This window comes from Anolis carolinensis, chromosome 1, assembly GCF_035594765.1.
Source record: "Anolis carolinensis isolate JA03-04 chromosome 1, rAnoCar3.1.pri, whole genome shotgun sequence".
Lineage (NCBI taxonomy): Eukaryota > Metazoa > Chordata > Lepidosauria > Squamata > Dactyloidae > Anolis > Anolis carolinensis.
Window position 1 is genome coordinate 77,325,387 of NC_085841.1, and position 25,884 is coordinate 77,351,270.

A 25,884-nucleotide genomic window follows, 5' to 3' on the forward strand; every position below is an offset into this window, starting at 1 on the left:
GGTGTAAAACTTCCATCCACACATCTCTAGATCTATTTTACTTAAAGGGGACAGATACTTTTAAAAATAAGGCTTGGACATTAGCTCAATATTGTTCACATATGACAAGCTATCTCTGGAAACCAAATTTTCTGTGCAATCCAAGAATTCCTATTTATTTGGACAGAGGCACTGTTGAAATGTAGCTGTAACATCCACATTACAGTACGAGTTAAATGGTCAAAGAGTAAAGCACCAATGGTTTGTTTGAATTTTCTGCTAGATGACTCTCTTACTAACTATAGCGTTTTTCTTCTTCTAGTGAAGTCAAATACTGGTAAGATGGTCAAATGCTACTATTCAGTATTTGAACATTTTGTACACAAATTAAGGGCCCAAAGTTAGAAATAAACACCTTTTCTTGGTTTTTGCAGTCAGCTTTCATAAGAATAAAACAAAATCTCTAATATTTCTCTTGGATTGTTTCAAAATGATGTAATATTAGCTACCTCGTAAAAACCACATCCTGATCCAGATATAATGTGTGCACAAGTGTGTATGCTCCTTCCAACTTCTTGAATGTTATTGAGGCCGGCTGAGTTCAACTACATTCAGTTTCAAGCCAGTCACAGTTCTATGTGATATCTGCATTTGGGAATCTTTTGTTTTTATAAACTACTCTTAGTGAGAATAAAGGATCTGAAACATCTGAACATGACTTTCCAGCTAAATATACTTTTTGAAAGCCACAGTTTTCATTTATTTATTTATTTATTTATTTATTTCCATCATTTCTATTTTCATTGCTTAGATATCACATGGGAACATGTGCAAGCTGAAGCTGATGGAAAACTATGTTTTAACATTTTACTCAGGAAAATTCATTCCTAGTCTTTGTGTGTTCAGAAAGTGTGCTCAAGTTTCTCCCTATCTACACTTCTCCATGAGACTGGGAAACTTCTGTTAGCCTCCAGTAGAGTACAATCTATGGTGTTAAGCGATGCATGTAAAGTTACCATGGATTCAAGAGGTCTACTCTGGTAGGACCAGCAATTGGAAATCATAACCTTGTATTGGCTTATTTTTACTTGTGATTTTATAAGATTTGCTTTGAAATGTACTTCACAGTCCACCACTTATAACAGTGCTTGGGTTCTCTTTAAATGTTATTTATTTATTTAAATATTTCTGTCTCATCCAATCTCTAAATTTCTCAAAGTCTCCAGATGCTAAAATTTTTTTAAACAATTTAAATTAATATAATATAATTTTTTTTAAAGTGACAGAAGAACAAATGCCGAACTGAACAGATCTAAAGCAAACTATGATCACTATGATATTTTTATATCATCCTGTTTTATGCTGGTGCTGAAATGAGCAAATATTGTCACCTCTCAAGCTCACACAACAACGTCACAGCTGAGGAGGCCCTTTGCTATGCTTCTATATAATGGTGGGAATTAGAGAGCCCCCTCCCCACCCCGTGACATAGATTCACTAGCATGTATTGAAGTCCCAAACAGTTTAGACCCTGAATGTCATTATCAATTGACCAAAATCATATTGATAGCTCCAATTTCTTTAAAACAAGTGTAAGACAGTTCTGAGAGTCAGCATAGTGTAGTTGGACAAACAGAGGGCAAATGGGAGAAATGTGCCAAGAGGAATGAAATCTATGTCCTCTTTGTGAAAGGCCATGTGGATCCAGAATCGGTCTCCACAGTCACTTATGAACCCACCACCAAGACTCTGCCTTTGGAAGACCATCATACTTGGCCGCGAGTGATTCCATGTGTGTGTGTGTGTGTGTATGTATGTATGTGTGTGTGTGTGTGTGTGTGTGTGTGTGTGTGTGTGTATATATATATATATATATATATATATATATATATATATATATATATATTGGTTTGAGTGTTGGAACTAAGGCCTGGGAGACCAGCATTAAAATCTCTGCTCAGCCATGGAAATCCATAGGGTCACCATGAGTGGATTGCACACTCTCACAGAGGAGAGGAAAGCAACTCCACTTTGAACAAATCTTGTTGCAAAAATCTCATGATAGGTGGAAATGATTTGAAGGCAAATAACAAAATATTGTTTTCATAGGATGTTTCAGACAGCACTCTAGCTCCTGAATTCTTTACAAAGCTCCTATTTCTGTGTTGTTCTCAAAAGCAGGCAGCACTGTGTAGTTTAAACGGAACACTATTAGCGAACCAATTACTGTGGTCAAGTAATCTTTGTCCAAGAATAACAGGCCAACTAAACCAATGCACTTTAACAATTGGCATTATTGGAGCCTCTGATGTCAAATATGAGTCCAAGGATAGTTCCCAGAAATACCCACAGCCCATTATATAAGAGTGCAATCCCATCAACCACAAACTGCTTATTTCATTTCTGTACCTGAGAACAGCAATACTTGGAGCTTCAGTTTAGGTTTACTGGCTTTGACCTATGTCTTTACAGCATATTGATGGCACCCAACTTAACAGTTTGAATCATCTCATCTAGTAGTCTCATATAGATGCTGAATAAAAAGGGGGATTAGGTGGAACTCTAGAGCAATTGTTAAATTGATAGCTATAGCCTGTATTGAAATTCATCAATGCCATTCATTTAGCCTGCTCTGTGGGTAGGAGTGGAATTATCATGCAATTTCTTCCCACCTACAGAACCTACATTCCCTCCAAATCATGACTGAAGCCACAAAGAAATTCAAATGATTAAAAAGGAACCATCTTTGCTCTTGAGTATATAATCAAGATAATCAAGTCTGTGTCCATTCTAACTAAGAGAGAGAAATCAAGCTTGTATGAGTGTAGAGGGCATTTCTAGCCCCAGGTCCCTGCAAACCTGGAACCAGCTCTCCTTGACTCTCACTTTTTCAGTGCTGTTTGAGAACTATCTCATCTGCTTTCAAAAGAGAGGAAAAGTGTACTTTTTTCCTCTAGCGATACGTAATTATCTAATTTTTATTACTACTTATTGATTGATTGATGGTGGCATTAATTTGTGTGAATTCTGATATAAGTATTTCTGCCACTGGAACTTGAATGAAGGAATATAATAATAACAAATCTTTATTTGTACCCCACCACTATCTCCTCGGGGAGACTCGGGGCAGCTCACAGAAGCACTATAGTGCACTATAGTGCAGTGAGGGAAGATGCAAGCAGCACCACTATTAGGTTGGGGCTCGGCAAAGTTATCCTGCTGAAAAAGGTGGACAAGGAACATAAAAGCATGACCAAATATTTTGTTAAAAATAAGAATTGCCGTAAAGGGCTGGCTGAGAAAGAGAAGGATCACTGCAACACAATAGAATTTGGAAATACAGTGGCAAGCTTCCCATTGACATCAAGGAGTGTAAAAATTCATCTATAATGAGCAAGAAGCACTGATGTTATCAATATATTACCAGAAGGAGCATCACCTCTTTATGACACATACGGGCTGTACTGTAGGCACCTCTACTCCTTTGTTTACATTATCATAACATGGCAACTGAGTCAATTGCTTAAGCTATAAAGTATTGTATTTCTCCTTTCCTCAAGGTACAAACTAAAAAGTTGCGAGCAATGCCCTTCCAACTTTCTAAGCTATATTGCACACATGCCATATTCTAGATACAAATGCTAGTAAAATACCACTTCTTTATGCTATAATTAGAGAAAGCCCCTTAATTTATAAAATAAGAGGTTTAAAAGCTTTGTATTTCTTCTCCTTTCGCTTAAATATCCCTCCTATTTTATAGTTTGAATTTTACTAATAAAAGGATGTTTCAATTATTTGTTAAACCTTTTGATGTACTGAAAAATGATCAAAGCCTACTTTTGTTATTTAAGAAAATATCTAAAAACACTTTATTATCAGTGATATTCCACATGCCCTTTAAAATCTATAGAGTCTCTTGAAATAGTTGTTTTTTCCAGTTTCCAATATATAATTTCCCCACAGGCAAGAAGACGCTGGAAAACATACAAACATACCTGCTTTTTTCACTCTCCATATAAATAACCATAGAGCTTCTAAGTTATTTCTGAGTTACCTCAGATTAATCAATACCATCCCCAGAAACAAATAATTTTTCTATGGTTAATCAAAGGATTACTGCAGGATGTACAATACGTAAGATTGCTATGGAACATCTGTTGCTGAGTCATCTCTAGCTATTCCCATATCTGAGGAATTTTCCACTCAAATGGAAATGCTTTTGCTGGAAGAATTTGATTTCTCCACCAGTCTTACTTTCTTCTCTCTATTAAGCTTTATTTTCCTGCTTAACGCCCCACAGTTGAAGGTGAAGTTATAAATACTGCAGGAAATTATCTTTATGGGTTTGTTTATGCTTTTCTGATAAGAGTCATCCACATTGATATATAGGATTACATTCCAAAAAGTAAAATTGACAATCTGGGATGAGGATGTTAATTCTGCACAAACACTTTGTTTACCAAGCGAAATAGGCAACTCAAAGCACGTAAAGAACAATTGAAGAATAATATGGGAATTTCAAATTGTTTTTCCAAAATGAACTGTTGAGTCCATTTTGGAACTGGAAAAAGGCAATAAATAACTTAAATCTGAGAGGGGGACCTTTGACACCTCGGATCTTTTGTATAGCAACTTGCATAATTCCTTCTTAATTTGAAGTAATCTGCAACTGTAATGATTTCCATTTTATCCTCTATCTATGTCACTTATAAGGAGCCTAAACAATGCCAGACCCAGGACAGAAATTTGAGGCACCCTTGAATCCTTACTTAAGCCATGGAAATCCAGTGGGTGACATTGAATAAGTCACACTCTCAGCCTCAGAGGAGAACATTTTTATTCTTTGACTAAAGACACATCTGGAGTGACCTCTTAATCTGGGATGAAACCAGTATAGAATTAAGTGGTTTCATTGTGTGGATGATTATACTGGAGGTTCTGGGAATGATTTGGGGGTCTGAGAATGTGATTTTTTAAATCCTCTCTCAATGCATAGGTGCGGATCAATAGAATGCTTCAAGTGTCCACACAGCTACAGTAGAGTCTCGCTTATCCAACATTCTGGATTATCCAACGCATTTTTGTAGTCAATGTTTTCAATACATCTTGATATTTTGGTGCTAAATTCGTAAATACAGTGATTACTACATAGCATAACTGCATATTGAACTACCTTTTCTGTCAAATTTGTTGCATAACATGATGTTTTGGTGCTTAATTTGTAAAATCATAACCTAATTTGATGTTTAATAGGCTTTTCCTTAATCTCTCCTTATTATCCAACATATTCAGTTATTCAACGTTCTGCTGGCCCGTTTATGTTGAATAAGCGAGACTCTACTGTATTTATGTTCTGCTGTATGAACACCTGGAATGCCATGTTATGTAGTTTACACTAATACATGCTGATGCGCATTAATGGCTCTGTGTTGGAGTACCCCTTGGTTTTGCTTATCTCATTTTAAAGGACTTAAAGTGTGCTGCAGTGCATGTTCACAGCATGCACTGTATAACCATCACACTGTGAAGCTGCCTTCAAACTGCCTTAAATAGTGAGTATAGATATGCCTAAGTCTTGCCAAGAGAATTCTGTAATAGATTTGCCTTAATGCTGGAAACAAAACAAACAAAGCATTAAGCAACAACCAACAAGTCGAGACTGCTTAAGTAAAAGTCACAAATATAGCCCTGGCCACAAGGTTTTGCCATTCTCTCTCTCTCATTGGCCAACGACAAGGTTCTACCAATCAATTATCTGTAAACATCAACTTATTAGAGAAAGCATTCTAAATATACTAAAATGAGAAAATAGCTTACCTTGAGAAATTGAGGAAATGTACGTGCCTAGTGAATAAATATGGCTGTTCAGCAGTACTTATATTTTTAATCAATTCCATCTAAAAAGAAGAACATATAGATGATTTTTTTAAAGTTAGAAAGTGAAGCTGCCAAATAGCAATCCTGAAGAAAGATTTGTTTGTGTTAGAAATTAATCCCCAACAAGATCCAACAACAGTAGTGTCCAAGTTACACTGAATATAAATAGACCAAGTCACACTGATTCGGAAAACAGAAGAGATACTCTGTGGCCTCCTGGCTTATTTAATGCATATACAAAACCAAATATGAATATAATTGTTCCACTATGGCTTTTGCAATTTTCACCTTTTTACTAATTTTCTAGCTGTGCACAACATATGCCGTTTTTGCTACAGGGCTGGAGAAGTAATAAGCCAATTTTTCAAAACAGAAGCAGAAAGCCTGGAGGCAGTTGGGGCAGTAAGTCAAAGGAGCAGTGTTTGAAGGCCAGTCTCTAACATCTGACTGAAAGATTCACTGTCATCAGACAAGAGCATGACCATATATATTTCTCAGAAACTGGTAGGTGAGACTCTTAGTTGGCACTTGGCTGGAGGATATGCTGCCACTGCTAATAAAACACAGTTAGAAACTGTCACCTTCAAATGTTAGAACATCTAAATACAGAATGCAAATATCCACACCTTAGGAAGAGGACAGTTCTTATGTTTAATTAATTTAGAAGTGTATCGCTCACTTCTCATAACATACAACATCTTGATTAGTACAGTGCCATCAGTACATACATGACTACTATCAAAACACATTTTCTGTTATTTAAGAAAGTCTAACACTGGTTCCACAAATAACATTTTTTCAAAAATTGGTCTCAACTACCACATGAGATTCTTTTACTCTCTTTCCTTATATCAGCATATGTGTGACAGGTCATTCCATCAAGTATTGTTTGTTTAGTTTTATATTATGAAATATAAAGATGTCTTTATGCAAGCTCATTTGTTTAAAAAGAAGGGAGCTGTATAGTTTTTATCGCTATGTTACAGTTTTTACTACAGTTCTGCAGTATGTCAGCCTCCCAAAAACATTACAAGGGATGCTTGGAGAAGAATTCCAGACGTATTTGAAGCTCAGATTTCTTGATTTTTGCTCTTCTTGGATTATTTTAAATGACTGTATAAAAACTGCAAATTGAAAGTAAAAGCTGGCTGCTACAATGTCTTCAACTGGAGACCTCAGTAGCTGAGCACAATACTACACACTGGTATGTTAACTGAACTAATATAAATCAAATGCACAAAGTAGAGGTAATTCGCAGCTTAAAGAAAGATGGTGAATAAGAATGTTTCCTGAGAAGTTACATTCCATGAGGCTTACTCTCAAAGAAGGCTGGTATGAGAATTAAATTTATTTGAAGCACTGCCACAGCTTGGATGCATTTAAAAGTGGATAGTCTCTGGATATAAAACTATACTCACTGGATGCTTAGTTATTGCTCTCATTCAATATGTGGATTAGTAAATTCATCTCATTATCATAATGCTTAAAATAAAATCTGTAGGAAATGGGTCAGAGGTATTTCCAGACAAATTATAATACAATGGGCCCTTGGTATTTGCTGGGGTTTTGTTACAGCACCCTCTGGGGATATCAACATCTGTGGATGCGAAAGTCCCATTATATACAATAGTGCGGTGAAATGGCACTCTTTATGTAAATTGGTAAAAACATTTGGTTTTTGGAATTTAATCTTAAACATTTGTGAACTGTGGTTGGTTAAATCCATGGATACTGAATCCGTGGATATTGAGAGTCAACTGTACTAAAACTGAGGTCATCTATTCCAGCTGAATTGTGGCCTTGCAGAAGACATAAAATAATGTATTTCTTCAGATATATACATTGACACAGTGTAATTTGTTGCCACAAGTTGAAGGGACGGCTAAGAGCATGGACGATTTTCAAAGGAAACTAGACAGATTCATGGACGTTGTGACTGTCAGTGGTGCTTGTTATGATAGATATAACATTTTCCCAATACCAGAGCAGTGTGCTTCTGTACGTCAAATTCTAGGAAGGTAAGAGAGCTCTACCGCAATGCTTCTGTTCTGCTCCAGAGTTCCCAAAGGCATCTGGTTAGCCACAATATAAATAAAATGTTGGAAAAGATGGACCATTGGTCTAATTGAATATTACTCTTTTTAAGAACTAAATACTGCTTTCTCGCATTCTGGTAACATAATGACTGCTCAGTGCTTCAGAGAAGACAGAAATTATGGAAGATCTGTTAGATAATCAACTTGACAAAATAGTCTATTTAATATGTCTGTATCTGTATTTTTTGGTCACAGTGTTGAACATGCCACCCCAGCCAGTGTCAGCCCTTCCATCCCATAAAGAGTGAGGTGTGATTTTGAAATGGATTAATTTCCCAATATCACAGGTTCAAACTCCGGGAGCAGCGTGAGCGGCCGCTGTTAGCTCCAGCTCCTGCCAACCTAGCAGTTCGAAAACATGCCAATGTGAGTAGATCAATAGGTACCGTTCCAGCGGGAAGGTAACGGCGCTCCATGCAGTCATGCCAGCCACATGACCTTGGAGGTGTCTACAGACAACGCCGGCTCTTCTAAGCTCTCCGGCTTAGAAATGGAGATGAGCACCAACCCCCAGAGTCAGACATGACTGGACTTAACATCAGGGGAAACCTTTACCTTTACCTTTATCACTTTTTCTAATCAGCTGCACAACTGTAATGTCTCACCGTGGAAAAACAAATAGCTCCAATGGACAGAATATATGTGGCTATGGCAACTAAGTGTGTTTGTGTCACTGGGAGAGGAACGATTTTGACTCAATTGTAGCTCTTCTTCTAGGAGTTGAGACTTAGACCACCGAGTTGAACAAAAAGAAAACTGCCTCAGAAATATTAAAAAGGCTCCTTCTGCCAGGAGATGAATTCACTGGTTTTATGGAGAAAGCAGAAACCTCCATTACTTTTTCCTCTCCATTATACTGTATCCATTATATGATCCCATCACAAACACACTTCAGATTCTTCACTAGTTGTTTAAAAGACAAGTCTAGAATGGTAGGGAAGGTGGTATTACAGATAGCATGATTGGCATTTCTGCCATTTGCCATTTTGGAGCAGAATACTAATTAGGGAATCAATGACTATTAAAAAATAAGTTGGGAATAATTTGACAAAGACAATGAAGTCAATTTAGAAAGTGGACTAAACCGAAGAGGTTCCTACACACACTCCCCAGAAACCATTTGAAAGTTGGGATGGTGGCCAAAACATTCACTGATTGTAGATTTGAACCAAACCCAATAATATATATTTTCTTAACCAGTCTGTTGCGATGCACTGATGTTGCATTGCCATGTTCTTTCAAGATCAGCACTGTATCATGGCGGGGCACAGGAAATGAGAACATAGAGGCAAAAAGCAAGAGTTCCCCTGGGACTGATGTGGTTTCCCATATTTACCTTCTGATCAGGTGTATTGTGGCCTTTTAAAAATGGGTCAGTGCTAGTGGTATCCTGACAAGTGCTGCACATTTGAGCCCTGCATAAGATATACTCTATTCTGTTGAAGTGCCTTATTTGATTTATGCCAGATGTCCTGGTGAGTTTTTTAATGTACTGTATTGGGGCTTAATGTGTGCTACAGCATCCATCAGGGATGTATATTTTGTGGACACCCTGCCTTGAGTTGGCTGTGAACATTGCAATGTCTGTGTAGAACTGCCCTGCATCTAGCCCAAGATATGGTTATACCATGTAACTATGCAGGCAGACTAAGTAGCTCTATAGGTTGGTAGAAATCAAAAGGTATTCTCATTCTGGCCCCTTTGGTGTTTATTTTGATATTACAAGAGATTGAAATCATATGGGAAGCAGTTTCAGCAGAAGTAAGTTACATTGTACAATGTGGCTTGCTTCCTAGTAAGTGTTTTTAGGAGTACAGCCTAAGACAGTGGTTCACAAACTGTGGGTCCCCAGGTGTTTTGACCTACAACTCCCAGTCATCTCAGCCAGATTACCAGCTGCTAGGATTTCTGGGAGTTGAAGGCCAAAACATTTGGGAACTCACAGGTTGAGAACCACTGGCTTAAGACAATATTTTAAAAATACATATATCTTTCTCAGGTGACACACAAAGAAAATATAAAGTAGTTCACTGCAACATCAGGCTGCACTTTCAGTATAACTCCACCTGGTGGCGTAGAGAAGTTAGTTGAATCAGGATGGCAGGAAAGCTACTTACAGTATTTGAAGGCTGAAAAAAACTTCACTTTTATCCAAAGAAAATATAATTTGTTATTTAGGAGCAAAATCACCTTTTACTGTCTCAACTCCTAATCCTTAGGATTTCCAGATCACTGTTTTCTTATTTTTAAAGGGAAACGAAAAACTACTTTACTCACATAAAAGCTAGAGAAAACTTTGCACCAGTCATTTGATTATCATTTTAGGTCTCTCTCTTTAAAATCCAAAGTGCTTACATTGCATAATAATATTTGGATGCCAATCTTTATTTGTTTTGATTTTTTAATTTTTTCAATGTCTGCAATTATCTAAGAGATTAAAAAATAAACAGAAGTTTAAGTTTGCTATATGGTTCTCTGAAATCTTTTGGAAAACTAGAGGGAAAACTGAAATAAAATTAAAAGGCTTGAAGCGATTTACTAATAGCTAATCCTGCTTAATTTGGTCAAAATTTCATCCTACTGCATGAAGTGAATTAAATGTTGCTTTGTAATAAGATACCACTATGAAACGTTCATGGTCAGACAGTTATAAGAAAACACTACATCGAGCTATATCCTATAAGCAAACTATGATTCTGAACCACAGACATTAATGCAAGACTATTTGTATGCTGAGTTATTTTCCGTGCCTGTAGAAAGCAGAAGGCAAATGACCAGTAGCAGTAATTTACTGCGGTGGTGCAGTAGGTTAAACCTTTGCGCCAACAGGACTGATGACTTGAAGGTTGGGTTGCTGACCTGAAGGTTGCGGGTTCAAATCCAATCCGGGGAGAGTGTGGATGAGCTCCCTCTGTCAGCTCCAGCTCCCCATGCAGGGACATGAGAGAAGCCTCCCACAAGGATGGTAAAAACCACAAAACATCAGTGCATCCCCTGGGCAACGTCCTTGCAGACGGCCAATTCTCTCACACCAGAAGCAACTTGCAGTTTCTCAAGTCGCTCCTGACATGAAAAATAATAATAATAAAAATTACAAAAAACCCCAGATATTTTCTAAAACAAATATAATAACTCTTTGTGTGTGTATTAACTCAGCTTGGTTTTGCCTGGTGCTTATTCTGCCATTGCTGTTCGGCTCTTCCATACCTCTTTCCTCAAACTTTCCTTCAGCATCTTGACTGAACTGATTCATTGAATCAGGCTCTTTGATACACTCTTCAGTGATTGACTCAACCTCTTGGATTGAATCTCAATTTACATGTTTTATTTTCCAGGCCTTTTCCTATAAATCCATCTCTTAGTAATTTTTTGGATAATTACCAACTACACAATTTCACTGATCCCTACAGCATGTAGCAACTACTTTGATCCTAAAAGCAAATATCAGTATTGAAACTGGAACATTTTGGGGTTTCACTAAGTGTTTAGCCATTTGGTTTAAGCATAGACAGTAGGGCTTTGAGGGCAAAAATTACTAATTTGAATTCTTTATTTTTAAAAACGACATCTTGTCTGATCATAATATATTGGCATTTGAAAACAAGAGTGAATGACAGCCTTCTATCTAATCAATTCAAAATCATCACATTAAAAAAGACACAAACAACATACCTGTTCATTCTTGGTAAGTCTTGTTTTATTATGAATGTCAGATGTAACCAAGTTGAATCCATGTCTCTCAGACAGAATTCTTAACAGCAAAACCACAGTCCGACTCCCACATTTTCCAACCCTGTTGTACACCACTTGACTAGGGAATGGAAGTACCTAGGATTTAAAAATAAAACATTAGCCTTTTCATTTGAAAATCTTTACACCCATTAAATAACTCTGTTGAGTCAAAAGATGAACACTTCAAAACTGCACATGTACCAGCTATCCAAACATACATATAAACACACTACCAGAAAAGATTCCCTCCTCCTAAAAGCCCATAATAGAAGTTGTTTTATGTTATTACTAGTTTGGGTACCCGGTGATGCCCGAGTTATTTGAAAAGGGCACTGTTTGTTTTTGGATCTTAGGTAATATCAGTTTGGTCATATGTTACGCTATGTCTTAGAAAAAAACTCAGTCTTTGCTTTTGTTTTTTATGAATGCTCCCATTAGAAAATGCACAAGGATGTGGGTGAACTACAATTTCCAAATATCTTGGGTCAACCCGCTCAAAACTCCCCCAGAATTCACAGTTGACCATGGTGGGTCTATGTGCCAAATTTGGTTCAGATCCGTCACTTGCTGAGTTCAGTGTTCTCTGAATATGGGTGAACAATAACTCTCTGATGCCAAGGTCAATCACCCCAAGTTGGCAGCAATGGGTCTGTGTGCTAAGTTTGGTCCAGATCCATTATTGGAGGGGTTCAGATGGCTCATGGAATACAGGTGAACTATAACTCTCAGAGATAAAGGTCCACCATCTCCAAAGTCCACCAGTATTCCCAGTTGGCCATGTTGAATTAGTGTGCCAAGTTTGGTCCAGATCCATCATCAAATGGGTTCAGCGTTCTCTGAATACAGGTGAACAATAACTCCTGGATGTCAAGATCAATCATATCCAAACCCCAGCAGTATGCAAATTTGGCCTTTTTGGGCTGTGTGCCAAGTTAGTTCCAGGTCCATCACTGGTGGGGTTCAGAGTGCTCTTAGACTGCAGGTGAACTATACATCCCAGTCCCTACAACTCCTATAAATCATGTCGTATTCTCCCCAAACCTCTCCAGTATGTTCAGTTGCTGATCAATTCCTCTTTTTGCTGTGTGCCATAGTAAAAGGTAGGAAAGGGTTAAGGGAGAGACTGTGGGCGGGGTTATGCAAATGGAGAGGGAAAGGAACACTGGGATGTGCTCGCTGTAACTTGCAATGTCCTGGGAGGGAGTGACTTGATGGCTCCATAGCACTGAGAACTATAGCCTGTTTGTGGAGGCTGGAGGCTGTCTATGTGAGCATCCATGCCACATACACACATAAAAATATACACTTTTATTATGTGTATAGATTTATGGGACAAAAGATTATCAGGCTATGACAAGACTCGGAGTTACTGTGGAACAGAGCTCAAGCCATTCAGCAATGGAATAGAGCTTTATGTGAAAAACTGATATATGAGATGAGACATTAGGCAAGGAAGGATAAAATTATGTCATAATTAAAACATGCTATTCATCCATTACATTTGCCAACAAATAATCTTCTGATTACAATCTGAAACTTGAAAAAATTCTGGACATTTCCTTTTGACAGCACAGCACAACTGAGCCCAATAGAATTTTTTTTTTCATTTGACTAGGCACTTGTCACGACCCAGGCTGCAGAGCACCAATAACCATACACAGAGGCCAGAATCTATCTAATATCTTTATTAAGGAAATAAGTAAAGGCAATAAAAATAAGTGTAGAATATAGTTCAGAAGATGTCCTTTCAGGAAAGGTCAAATATAGTCCAGGAAAACAATGTCCAATATGAAATAGTAAGGTCCAAAGTTGTAATCCAGTAACCGAAACACTCACTTTGCCAAGCAGAGTGAGGGGAGATGACAAGGTCCTTTAATCCATGAAACTTAGGCAAGGCAAGGAAATAGCTTGATTCTTGGTACACAAAGCTTGATTCAAGGCAACAAGGAACGAGGAACAGGGACAAGATCCGTGGTAAATACTTGACAAGGTCCGGGAAGCAAGGCAAGGTCCTGGAAGGCAAGGCTGAGTCCTAGGAAACAAGGCAAGGTCCGTGAAGCAAACAAGGCTGGGAACGTGAACGAAGGCTTGGAAACAGGAACGAGGCTTGGAAACGGGAGTAGCGCTGTCCACACACAACCTACTCCAGTAGCTGACGAATTGACTCCGCAAGATTCCTTCGGGGCAAGGAACCTAAATAGGGTCTCGTTTTCCCACCAAAGAACACTTCTCTGGGGAATCAGAACCGAAAGTCAATCTCTGTGTCCAGATGCATGACTCCCTAGAATTTCTCATGGAAGCAGTCTTAATCAGCTGAATGCCTGGCTGCGATTCTCAGGCTTCTGCGATTAGCCTGCTGAACTCCTTTTTGTTGTTGATAATAACTACGGCGAGAAAATGGGGGAGATTCTGACTCAGGGCTTGTTTGGCAGATTTCTGGAAGGCAAACCTCTTGCAGGTGCAAGGGCTCCAATTCAGGCTGGGAAAGTTCCAATTCTGGCTGAAATGGTGGAAAACCCAAGTTTTCCTCTTCATCTGTCACAACAGCGTTAGGAACGGGACTACATGGCCCATGAGTCATCACACTATCCCCCTCCTCAAGCCCCCTCCCAAAATGGGACTCTCTCCCCGAGGTGCGAGGCCGCGGCTTGGTGGGATAGGTCTGATGGAAGCGGCGGGTTAAATCGGGGGCATGGACTGTGGAAGCGTCTTCCCAAGAGCGTTCCTCGGGACCAAAACCCACCCAGTCAATGAGATATTGTAGGCGGCGGCGGTGAAAGCGAGAATCCAAAATGTCCTGAACCTCGAACTCCTCCTCTCCATCCACCAAAACAGGGGCGGGGGCCGGCCGGTCTACATCAGGGCGCACACCATCCACCGGAAGGAGCAGAGAGCGATGAAACACTGGATGAATGCGCATAGAGCGCGGGAGTTGAAGTTTGAAAGTCACGGGGTTAAGTTACGCCACCACTGGATAGGGGCCAATGAAACGGGCATCTAACTTCCGGCAAGGGCGATGGGAGGGCAAAAAACGAGTGGACAGAAGAACCCGGTCTCCTACCTTGATTTCGGGGCCCGGCTGGCGATGATTGTCAGCGTGGCATTTATAGTCCTCCTTGGCTTGGTCTAGTTGCTGGAGCAAAAGTTGTTGCACCGCTGTGAGTTCCTGCAGCCAGTCCTCTGCTGCGGGAACTTCTGAGGTTTCAATGACAGAAGGAAAGAAACGTGGATGGAAGCCGTAGTTTGCAAAGAACGGGGTTTCTTTAGTTGAAGCCTGGACACCATTGTTATAGGCAAACTCTGACAGTGGTAACAGGGAAGCCCAATTGTCCTGCTGGTAGTTCACATAACAGCGAAGGTATTGTTCCAAAGTGGCATTGGTGCGCTCAGTTTGCCCATCCGTTTGGGGATGGTGAGCCGAAGATAAGCGGGAGTCTATGCCCAATAGTTTTCGTAGTGCTTTCCAGAAACGAGAGGTGAATTGGGACCCACGGTCTGTGACCAAACTCTTGGGCAACCCATGCAATCTAAAGACATGTTGAAGGAATAAATCTGCAGTCTCTTTGGCCGTGGGGAGGCCATCGCAGGGAATGAAATGGGCTAACTTGGTAAAAAGGTCCACCACCACTAAGATCGTGGTGAAACCACAGGAAGGTGGTAGATCAGTGATAAAATCTGCAGAGATTATTTCCCACGGGCGAGATGGGGTAGGAAGGGGATGCAGAAGCCCTGAGGGCTTTTCCCTTCTTGTCTTGGAGCGCTGGCATACTGGGCAGGTATTGACATATTTTTCCAAATCCTTGCGGATCTTGGGCCACCAGAAATCTCTTAGGATCAAATGCATGGTTTTAAATAGTCCGAAATGCCCTGCTGGCTTGCAGTCATGACACAGACGAAGTGCTTTTTCCCTGCCCGGTCCTGGAGGGATGTAGACATGATTTCTATAGCAAAGTAACCCATCCTTAAGCGAAAAGGGGAAATGTAGTCCTTGGCGAAGTTGGTCCTGAGCCCAGGCATCTGCTTGTTGACTGGCCCTGATTTCCTGGGCACAAAGGGGCCCTGGAGTAGAGGGAGTTGATTCAATTGGAGTGGATTTGGTGTTTCCCACTGTGAGCGTGGCAAAGTTCTCGGGCTGCAGCAGTTGAGACTCAAAGGTCTCTTTGCGCCCTGCAGCATATTCCGGTTTTCGTGACAGAGCATCTGCTTGCTTGGTCTGGGCTGGGGTTACATAATGGATTTGGAAGTTAAAACGTTCAAAGAATAAAGCCCAGCGTTGTTGCCTCTGATTTAGCTTGCGGGCAGTTCTTAGATGCTCTAGATTCCGATGATCAGTATGGACCTCAATGGGAAATTTGGCCCCTTCTAACCAATGTCTCCAAGTTTCAAAGGCTGCCTTTATGGCCAAAAGTTCCTTTTCCCAAATAGTGTAATTTCTCTCTGGTGCGGTCAGTTGACGGGAGTAGAAGGCACAAGGGTGAAGGTGATCTCCCACTGGTTGTAGGAGTACAGCCCCAATTGCCACATCGGAGGCGTCCGCCTGCACGACAAAAGGGGTTTCAGGATCTGGGTGCTGAAGGATTGGCTGGGACGTGAATAATTTCTTTAGTTGCTGGAATCCTTTCTCTGCTTGCTCTGTCCAGCGGAAAGGCTGTTTCCCACGGATGCAGCTGGTGATTGGATCAGACCAGCGGGCGAAGTCTGGAATGAACTTGCGGTAGTAGTTCGCGAACCCCAAGAAGCGTTGCACCTCTTTCTTGTTGGTTGGCGCCCGCCATTCCAATACTGCTGAAACCTTTGCCGGGTCCATGGTGAGCCCTAGTGGCGAGACACGGTATCCCAGGAAGTCTACCTCTTGTAGATCAAAAGCGCATTTTTCCAGCTTGGCATAAAGTCCGTGATCCCGCAGTCGTTGTAACACCATTCTGACGTGGTTCTCATGTTCTGATTGTGATCTAGAAAACACCAAAAAATCGTCCAAGTAGATAATCAAGAACCGGTCTAGATAATCCTGAAAGATGTCATTGACAAAATGCTGGAACGTTGCGGGAGCTCCACATAATCCGTAATTCATGACCCGGGACTCGAATAAACCGAATTTAGTCTGGAAGGCGGTCTTCCACTCGTCCCCTTCCCTGATGCGAACTAGATTGTAAGCTCCTCGAAGATCCAGTTTGGTATAAACCTTGGCCCCTCGAAGCCGGTCTAAGAGATCCGAGATCAAAGGCAGGGGATATCGGTTTCGCTTGGTGATATTGTTCAATGCCCTATAGTCCACCACCAAGCGTAGGTCCCCTGACTTCTTTTTCACAAACATCACTGGGGAAGCGGCTGGGGATTGAGAGGGTCTGATGAACCCCTTGCGAAGGTTTGTCTCTAAGAACTCCCTGAGAGCTTCTTGCTCTGGTTCAGTCAGGGAGTAGAGGTGCCCTCGCGGGATCGGGGCCCCCTCCACCAAGTCAATGGCACAGTCATAAGGTCTATGCGGGGGTAGTCTCTCGGCTTCTTTTTCACTGAATACATCCCAAAAGTCTGAGTATTTCTTGGGCAAGGTGATGATGGATTCAGTGTCTGTGGTATGGCAGACCTTGGCTACAAGACAATGGTTTTGGCAATATTTTGAAGCAAACTGCAGTTCTCTGTTGGACCAGGAGATGTTTGGGTCGTGGAGGGTCAGCCATGGAATTCCCAAAATCACAGGGAAATGGGGAACCTCCGTTACAAAGAAGGATATCTCTTCCATGTGTTCCCTTATCCACATTCTGGTGGGTTCTGACCATTGGCTTACTGGACCTGTCTTGAGGGGGCGGCCATCTATGGCCTGCACCACACGGGCGTTCTTGAAGTCGTGATATTGTAATCCCAGAGAGTCGGCATACTCTCTATCAATGAAATTGTTTGTGGCTCCTGAGTCTGTCATGGCATGGATCATGACGGGTCCTTTTTTCGCTGACCACAAGGTGACCACTAGGAGAAATAGGACCCCGGTTGGCGGCTCTTGAGCGGGTTTTTTGACCGTGTTGGCGAGCCTCTCTACGCCCGGTCGCTGGCTTCCCCCGCCGGCTTCGCGCCAGCCGCCTCAGACGTCTTCGTTTCCGTGAAGGACGCCGCCGCCAGACGGGCGGCGGGCTTTCCTTTGGCTGGGCACTCTCTGGCAAAGTGGCCCCCGTTTCCGCAGTACCAACAGAGATTCAGGCGTTGGCGGCAGGCCTTCTCGGCAGTATCCAACCTGGGACGCACATTGCCCAGCTGCATCGGCACCTCCTCGCTTCCTCTGGGGTATGGGGCTGGTGGCGGGGGTCTCCACATTGGACGCAGCTGGATGCCGGCGGGAGCGGGAGGTTTCGCTCCAGCCCTACCGCTCTGGCCTCGGATCCATTGCTTCCTGTTGGCCAGCATGACTTCAGCTCGTAAACATTGATCAATGAGTCCTTCAAGAGAGTGTGGAGGATCCACCTTGGAGATTTCCTCCAGCATCTCGATGTTGAGACCCTCCCGAAATTGTCCTCTGAGGGCTATGTCGTTCCAGCCGGTGTTATGGGCCAGCACTCGGAACTCGGCTATGTACTGGGACAAAGGTCTGTCCCCTTGGGAGAGGCGCCGGAGTTTGTGGCCGGCCGCCTCCAAATTGTCCTTGATTCCCCAAGTCGCCTTAAGGTGATCCAGGAAGTGTTGCGCTGATCTCAGATGTGGGGAGACTTGGTCGAACAGTGCCGTCGCCCAGTTGGCCGCTGGCCCGTCTAGGAGACTGTAAATCCACGCCACCTTGATGTCTTCTTGGGGAAATTCGGCATTACGGGCCTCTAGATAAGCCTGGCATTGGCGACGGAAAACATGAACCTTAGAAGCTTCTCCAGAAAACTTGGTTGGCAATGCCATGGCCGGGAGACGGACCCCGCGTTCCTTCAATCCCCTTATTTCTCCATCCTGCGCATTGAGCTTATCTCGGATGCGGTCCACTTCATCCTTGTCGATGGTGTAGCTGAGTGGCTGGGCCCCCGGTCCGGCTCCGGTAGACATTCTGGCCTAGGTTAATTGGTGCTTAGGGTGGCGGAGTCAAACTGTCACGACCCAGGCTGCAGAGCACCAATAACCATACACAGAGGCCAGAATCTATCTAATATCTTTATTAAGGAAATAAGTAAAGGCAATAAAAATAAGTGTAGAATATAGTTCAGAAGATGTCCTTTCAGGAAAGGTCAAATATAGTCCAGGAAAACAATGTCCAATATGAAATAGTAAGGTCCAAAGTTGTAATCCAGTAACCGAAACACTCACTTTGCCAAGCAGAGTGAGGGGAGATGACAAGGTCCTTTAATCCATGAAACTTAGGCAAGGCAAGGAAATAGCTTGATTCTTGGTACACAAAGCTTGATTCAAGGCAACAAGGAACGAGGAACAGGGACAAGATCCGTGGTAAATACTTGACAAGGTCCGGGAAGCAAGGCAAGGTCCTGGAAGGCAAGGCTGAGTCCTAGGAAACAAGGCAAGGTCCGTGAAGCAAACAAGGCTGGGAACGTGAACGAAGGCTTGGAAACAGGAACGAGGCTTGGAAACGGGAGTAGCGCTGTCCACACACAACCTACTCCAGTAGCTGACGAATTGACTCCGCAAGATTCCTTCGGGGCAAGGAACCTAAATAGGGTCTCGTTTTCCCACCAAAGAACACTTCTCTGGGGAATCAGAACCGAAAGTCAATCTCTGTGTCCAGATGCATGACTCCCTAGAATTTCTCATGGAAGCAGTCTTAATCAGCTGAATGCCTGGCTGCGATTCTCAGGCTTCTGCGATTAGCCTGCTGAACTCCTTTTTGTTGTTGATAATAACTACGGCGAGAAAATGGGGGAGATTCTGACTCAGGGCTTGTTTGGCAGATTTCTGGAAGGCAAACCTCTTGCAGGTGCAAGGGCTCCAATTCAGGCTGGGAAAGTTCCAATTCTGGCTGAAATGGTGGAAAACCCAAGTTTTCCTCTTCATCTGTCACAACAGCGTTAGGAACGGGACTACATGGCCCATGAGTCATCACACTATCCCCCTCCTCAAGCCCCCTCCCAAAATGGGACTCTCTCCCCGAGGTGCGAGGCCGCGGCTTGGTGGGATAGGTCTGATGGAAGCGGCGGGTTAAATCGGGGGCATGGACTGTGGAAGCGTCTTCCCAAGAGCGTTCCTCGGGACCAAAACCCACCCAGTCAATGAGATATTGTAGGCGGCGGCGGTGAAAGCGAGAATCCAAAATGTCCTGAACCTCGAACTCCTCCTCTCCATCCACCAAAACAGGGGCGGGGGCCGGCCGGTCTACATCAGGGCGCACACCATCCACCGGAAGGAGCAGAGAGCGATGAAACACTGGATGAATGCGCATAGAGCGCGGGAGTTGAAGTTTGAAAGTCACGGGGTTAAGTTACGCCACCACTGGATAGGGGCCAATGAAACGGGCATCTAACTTCCGGCAAGGGCGATGGGAGGGCAAAAAACGAGTGGACAGAAGAACCCGGTCTCCTACCTTGATTTCGGGGCCCGGCTGGCGATGATTGTCAGCGTGGCGTTTATAGTCCTCCTTGGCTTGGTCTAGTTGCTGGAGCAAAAGTTGTTGCACCGCTGTGAGTTCCTGCAGCCAGTCCTCTGCTGCGGGAACTTCTGAGGTTTCAATGACAGAAGGAAAGAAACGTGGATGGAAGCCGTAGTTTGCAAAGAACGGGGTTTCTTTAGTTGAAGCCTGGACACCATTGTTATAGGCAAACTCTGACAGTGGTAACAGGGAAGCCCAATTGTCCTGCTGGTAGTTCACATAACAGCGAAGGTATTGTTCCAAAGTGGCATTGGTGCGCTCAGTTTGCCCATCCGTTTGGGGATGGTGAGCCGAAGATAAGCGGGAGTCTATGCCCAATAGTTTTCGTAGTGCTTTCCAGAAACGAGAGGTGAATTGGGACCCACGGTCTGTGACCAAACTCTTGGGCAACCCATGCAATCTAAAGACATGTTGAAGGAATAAATCTGCAGTCTCTTTGGCCGTGGGGAGGCCATCGCAGGGAATGAAATGGGCTAACTTGGTAAAAAGGTCCACCACCACTAAGATCGTGGTGAAACCACAGGAAGGTGGTAGATCAGTGATAAAATCTGCAGAGATTATTTCCCACGGGCGAGATGGGGTAGGAAGGGGATGCAGAAGCCCTGAGGGCTTTTCCCTTCTTGTCTTGGAGCGCTGGCATACTGGGCAGGTATTGACATATTTTTCCAAATCCTTGCGGATCTTGGGCCACCAGAAATCTCTTAGGATCAAATGCATGGTTTTAAATAGTCCGAAATGCCCTGCTGGCTTGCAGTCATGACACAGACGAAGTGCTTTTTCCCTGCCCGGTCCTGGAGGGATGTAGACATGATTTCTATAGCAAAGTAACCCATCCTTAAGCGAAAAGGGGAAATGTAGTCCTTGGCGAAGTTGGTCCTGAGCCCAGGCATCTGCTTGTTGACTGGCCCTGATTTCCTGGGCACAAAGGGGCCCTGGAGTAGAGGGAGTTGATTCAATTGGAGTGGATTTGGTGTTTCCCACTGTGAGCGTGGCAAAGTTCTCGGGCTGCAGCAGTTGAGACTCAAAGGTCTCTTTGCGCCCTGCAGCATATTCCGGTTTTCGTGACAGAGCATCTGCTTGCTTGGTCTGGGCTGGGGTTACATAATGGATTTGGAAGTTAAAACGTTCAAAGAATAAAGCCCAGCGTTGTTGCCTCTGATTTAGCTTGTGGGCAGTTCTTAGATGCTCTAGATTCCGATGATCAGTATGGACCTCAATGGGAAATTTGGCCCCTTCTAACCAATGTCTCCAAGTTTCAAAGGCTGCCTTTATGGCCAAAAGTTCCTTTTCCCAAATAGTGTAATTTCTCTCTGGTGCGGTCAGTTGACGGGAGTAGAAGGCACAAGGGTGAAGGTGATCTCCCACTGGTTGTAGGAGTACAGCCCCAATTGCCACATCGGAGGCGTCCGCCTGCACGACAAAAGGGGTTTCAGGATCTGGGTGCTGAAGGATTGGCTGGGACGTGAATAATTTCTTTAGTTGCTGGAATCCTTTCTCTGCTTGCTCTGTCCAGCGGAAAGGCTGTTTCCCACGGATGCAGCTGGTGATTGGATCAGACCAGCGGGCGAAGTCTGGAATGAACTTGCGGTAGTAGTTCGCGAACCCCAAGAAGCGTTGCACCTCTTTCTTGTTGGTTGGCGCCCGCCATTCCAATACTGCTGAAACCTTTGCCGGGTCCATGGTGAGCCCTAGTGGCGAGACACGGTATCCCAGGAAGTCTACCTCTTGTAGATCAAAAGCGCATTTTTCCAGCTTGGCATAAAGTCCGTGATCCCGCAGTCGTTGTAACACCATTCTGACGTGGTTCTCATGTTCTGATTGTGATCTAGAAAACACCAAAAAATCGTCCAAGTAGATAATCAAGAACCGGTCTAGATAATCCTGAAAGATGTCATTGACAAAATGCTGGAACGTTGCGGGAGCTCCACATAATCCGTAATTCATGACCCGGGACTCGAATAAACCGAATTTAGTCTGGAAGGCGGTCTTCCACTCGTCCCCTTCCCTGATGCGAACTAGATTGTAAGCTCCTCGAAGATCCAGTTTGGTATAAACCTTGGCCCCTCGAAGCCGGTCTAAGAGATCCGAGATCAAAGGCAGGGGATATCGGTTTCGCTTGGTGATATTGTTCAATGCCCTATAGTCCACCACCAAGCGTAGGTCCCCTGACTTCTTTTTCACAAACATCACTGGGGAAGCGGCTGGGGATTGAGAGGGTCTGATGAACCCCTTGCGAAGGTTTGTCTCTAAGAACTCCCTGAGAGCTTCTTGCTCTGGTTCAGTCAGGGAGTAGAGGTGCCCTCGCGGGATCGGGGCCCCCCTCCACCAAGTCAATGGCACAGTCATAAGGTCTATGCGGGGGTAGTCTCTCGGCTTCTTTTTCACTGAATACATCCCAAAAGTCTGAGTATTTCTTGGGCAAGGTGATGATGGATTCAGTGTCTGTGGTATGGCAGACCTTGGCTACAAGACAATGGTTTTGGCAATATTTTGAAGCAAACTGCAGTTCTCTGTTGGACCAGGAGATGTTTGGGTCGTGGAGGGTCAGCCATGGAATTCCCAAAATCACAGGGAAATGGGGAACCTCCGTTACAAAGAAGGATATCTCTTCCATGTGTTCCCTTATCCACATTCTGGTGGGTTCTGACCATTGGCTTACTGGACCTGTCTTGAGGGGGCGGCCATCTATGGCCTGCACCACACGGGCGTTCTTGAAGTCGTGATATTGTAATCCCAGAGAGTCGGCATACTCTCTATCAATGAAATTGTTTGTGGCTCCTGAGTCTGTCATGGCATGGATCATGACGGGTCCTTTTTTCGCTGACCACAAGGTGACCACTAGGAGAAATAGGACCCCGGTTGGCGGCTCTTGAGCGGGTTTTTTGACCGTGTTGGCGAGCCTCTCTACGCCCGGTCGCTGGCTTCCCCCGCCGGCTTCGCGCCAGCCGCCTCAGACATCTTCGTTTCCGTGAAGGACGCCGCCGCCAGACGGGCGGCGGGCTTTCCTTTGGCTGGGCACTCTCTGGCAAAGTGGCCCCCGTTTCCGCAGTACCAACAGAGATTCAGGCGTTGGCGGCAGGCCTTCTCGGCAGTATCCAACCTGGGACGCACATTGCCCAGCTGCATCGGCACCTCCTCGCTTCCTCTGGGGTATGGGGCTGGTGGCGGGGGTCTCCACATTGGACGCGGCTGGATGCCGGCGGGAGCGGGAGGTTTCGCTCCAGCCCTACCGCTCTGGCCTCGGATCCATTGCTTCCTGTTGGCCAGCATGACTTCAGCTCGTAAACATTGATCAATGAGTCCTTCAAGAGAGTGTGGAGGATCCACCTTGGAGATTTCCTCCAGCATCTCGATGTTGAGACCCTCCCGAAATTGTCCTCTGAGGGCTATGTCGTTCCAGCCGGTGTTATGGGCCAGCACTCGGAACTCGGCTATGTACTGGGACAAAGGTCTGTCCCCTTGGGAGAGGCGCCGGAGTTTGTGGCCGGCCGCCTCCAAATTGTCCTTGATTCCCCAAGTCGCCTTAAGGTGATCCAGGAAGTGTTGCGCTGATCTCAGATGTGGGGAGACTTGGTCGAACAGTGCCGTCGCCCAGTTGGCCGCTGGCCCGTCTAGGAGACTGTAAATCCACGCCACCTTGATGTCTTCTTGGGGAAATTCGGCATTACGGGCCTCTAGATAAGCCTGGCATTGGCGACGGAAAACATGAACCTTAGAAGCTTCTCCAGAAAACTTGGTTGGCAATGCCATGGCCGGGAGACGGACCCCGCGTTCCTTCAATCCCCTTATTTCTCCATCCTGCGCATTGAGCTTATCTCGGATGCGGTCCACTTCATCCTTGTCGATGGTGTAGCTGAGTGGCTGGGCCCCCGGTCCGGCTCCGGTAGACATTCTGGCCTAGGTTAATTGGTGCTTAGGGTGGCGGAGTCAAACTGTCACGACCCAGGCTGCAGAGCACCAATAACCATACACAGAGGCCAGAATCTATCTAATATCTTTATTAAGGAAATAAGTAAAGGCAATAAAAATAAGTGTAGAATATAGTTCAGAAGATGTCCTTTCAGGAAAGGTCAAATATAGTCCAGGAAAACAATGTCCAATATGAAATAGTAAGGTCCAAAGTTGTAATCCAGTAACCGAAACACTCACTTTGCCAAGCAGAGTGAGGGGAGATGACAAGGTCCTTTAATCCATGAAACTTAGGCAAGGCAAGGAAATAGCTTGATTCTTGGTACACAAAGCTTGATTCAAGGCAACAAGGAACGAGGAACAGGGACAAGATCCGTGGTAAATACTTGACAAGGTCCGGGAAGCAAGGCAAGGTCCTGGAAGGCAAGGCTGAGTCCTAGGAAACAAGGCAAGGTCCGTGAAGCAAACAAGGCTGGGAACGTGAACGAAGGCTTGGAAACAGGAACGAGGCTTGGAAACGGGAGTAGCGCTGTCCACACACAACCTACTCCAGTAGCTGACGAATTGACTCCGCAAGATTCCTTCGGGGCAAGGAACCTAAATAGGGTCTCGTTTTCCCACCAAAGAACACTTCTCTGGGGAATCAGAACCGAAAGTCAATCTCTGTGTCCAGATGCATGACTCCCTAGAATTTCTCATGGAAGCAGTCTTAATCAGCTGAATGCCTGGCTGCGATTCTCAGGCTTCTGCGATTAGCCTGCTGAACTCCTTTTTGTTGTTGATAATAACTACGGCGAGAAAATGGGGGAGATTCTGACTCAGGGCTTGTTTGGCAGATTTCTGGAAGGCAAACCTCTTGCAGGTGCAAGGGCTCCAATTCAGGCTGGGAAAGTTCCAATTCTGGCTGAAATGGTGGAAAACCCAAGTTTTCCTCTTCATCTGTCACAACAGCGTTAGGAACGGGACTACATGGCCCATGAGTCATCACACTATCCCCCTCCTCAAGCCCCCTCCCAAAATGGGACTCTCTCCCCGAGGTGCGAGGCCGCGGCTTGGTGGGATAGGTCTGATGGAAGCGGCGGGTTAAATCGGGGGCATGGACTGTGGAAGCGTCTTCCCAAGAGCGTTCCTCGGACCAAAACCCACCCAGTCAATGAGATATTGTAGGCGGCGGCGGTGAAAGCGAGAATCCAAAATGTCCTGAACCTCGAACTCCTCCTCTCCATCCACCAAAACAGGGGCGGGGGCCGGCCGGTCTACATCAGGGCGCACACCATCCACCGGAAGGAGCAGAGAGCGATGAAACACTGGATGAATGCGCATAGAGCGCGGGAGTTGAAGTTTGAAAGTCACGGGGTTAAGTTACGCCACCACTGGATAGGGGCCAATGAAACGGGCATCTAACTTCCGGCAAGGGCGATGGGAGGGCAAAAAACGAGTGGACAGAAGAACCCGGTCTCCTACCTTGATTTCGGGGCCCGGCTGGCGATGATTGTCAGCGTGGCGTTTATAGTCCTCCTTGGCTTGGTCTAGTTGCTGGAGCAAAAGTTGTTGCACCGCTGTGAGTTCCTGCAGCCAGTCCTCTGCTGCGGGAACTTCTGAGGTTTCAATGACAGAAGGAAAGAAACGTGGATGGAAGCCGTAGTTTGCAAAGAACGGGGTTTCTTTAGTTGAAGCCTGGACACCATTGTTATAGGCAAACTCTGACAGTGGTAACAGGGAAGC

At 44.3% G+C, this 25,884-nt stretch overlaps 1 protein-coding gene across 1 annotated transcript in view; it reads right to left on the minus strand.

Annotated features, from left to right (window-relative positions):
* The window catches only part of ust (uronyl 2-sulfotransferase), a 189,649-nt gene that overhangs the window by 71,247 nt on the left and 92,518 nt on the right, over positions 1-25,884 (minus strand). The window contains exons 3-4 of the mRNA XM_062977585.1: positions 11,625-11,780; positions 5,797-5,876 (exon numbers count right to left, since the gene is read on the minus strand). Coding sequence (XP_062833655.1) covers positions 5,797-5,876; positions 11,625-11,780 — 236 coding nt within the window. The remainder of the gene's footprint in view (positions 1-5,796; positions 5,877-11,624; positions 11,781-25,884) is intronic.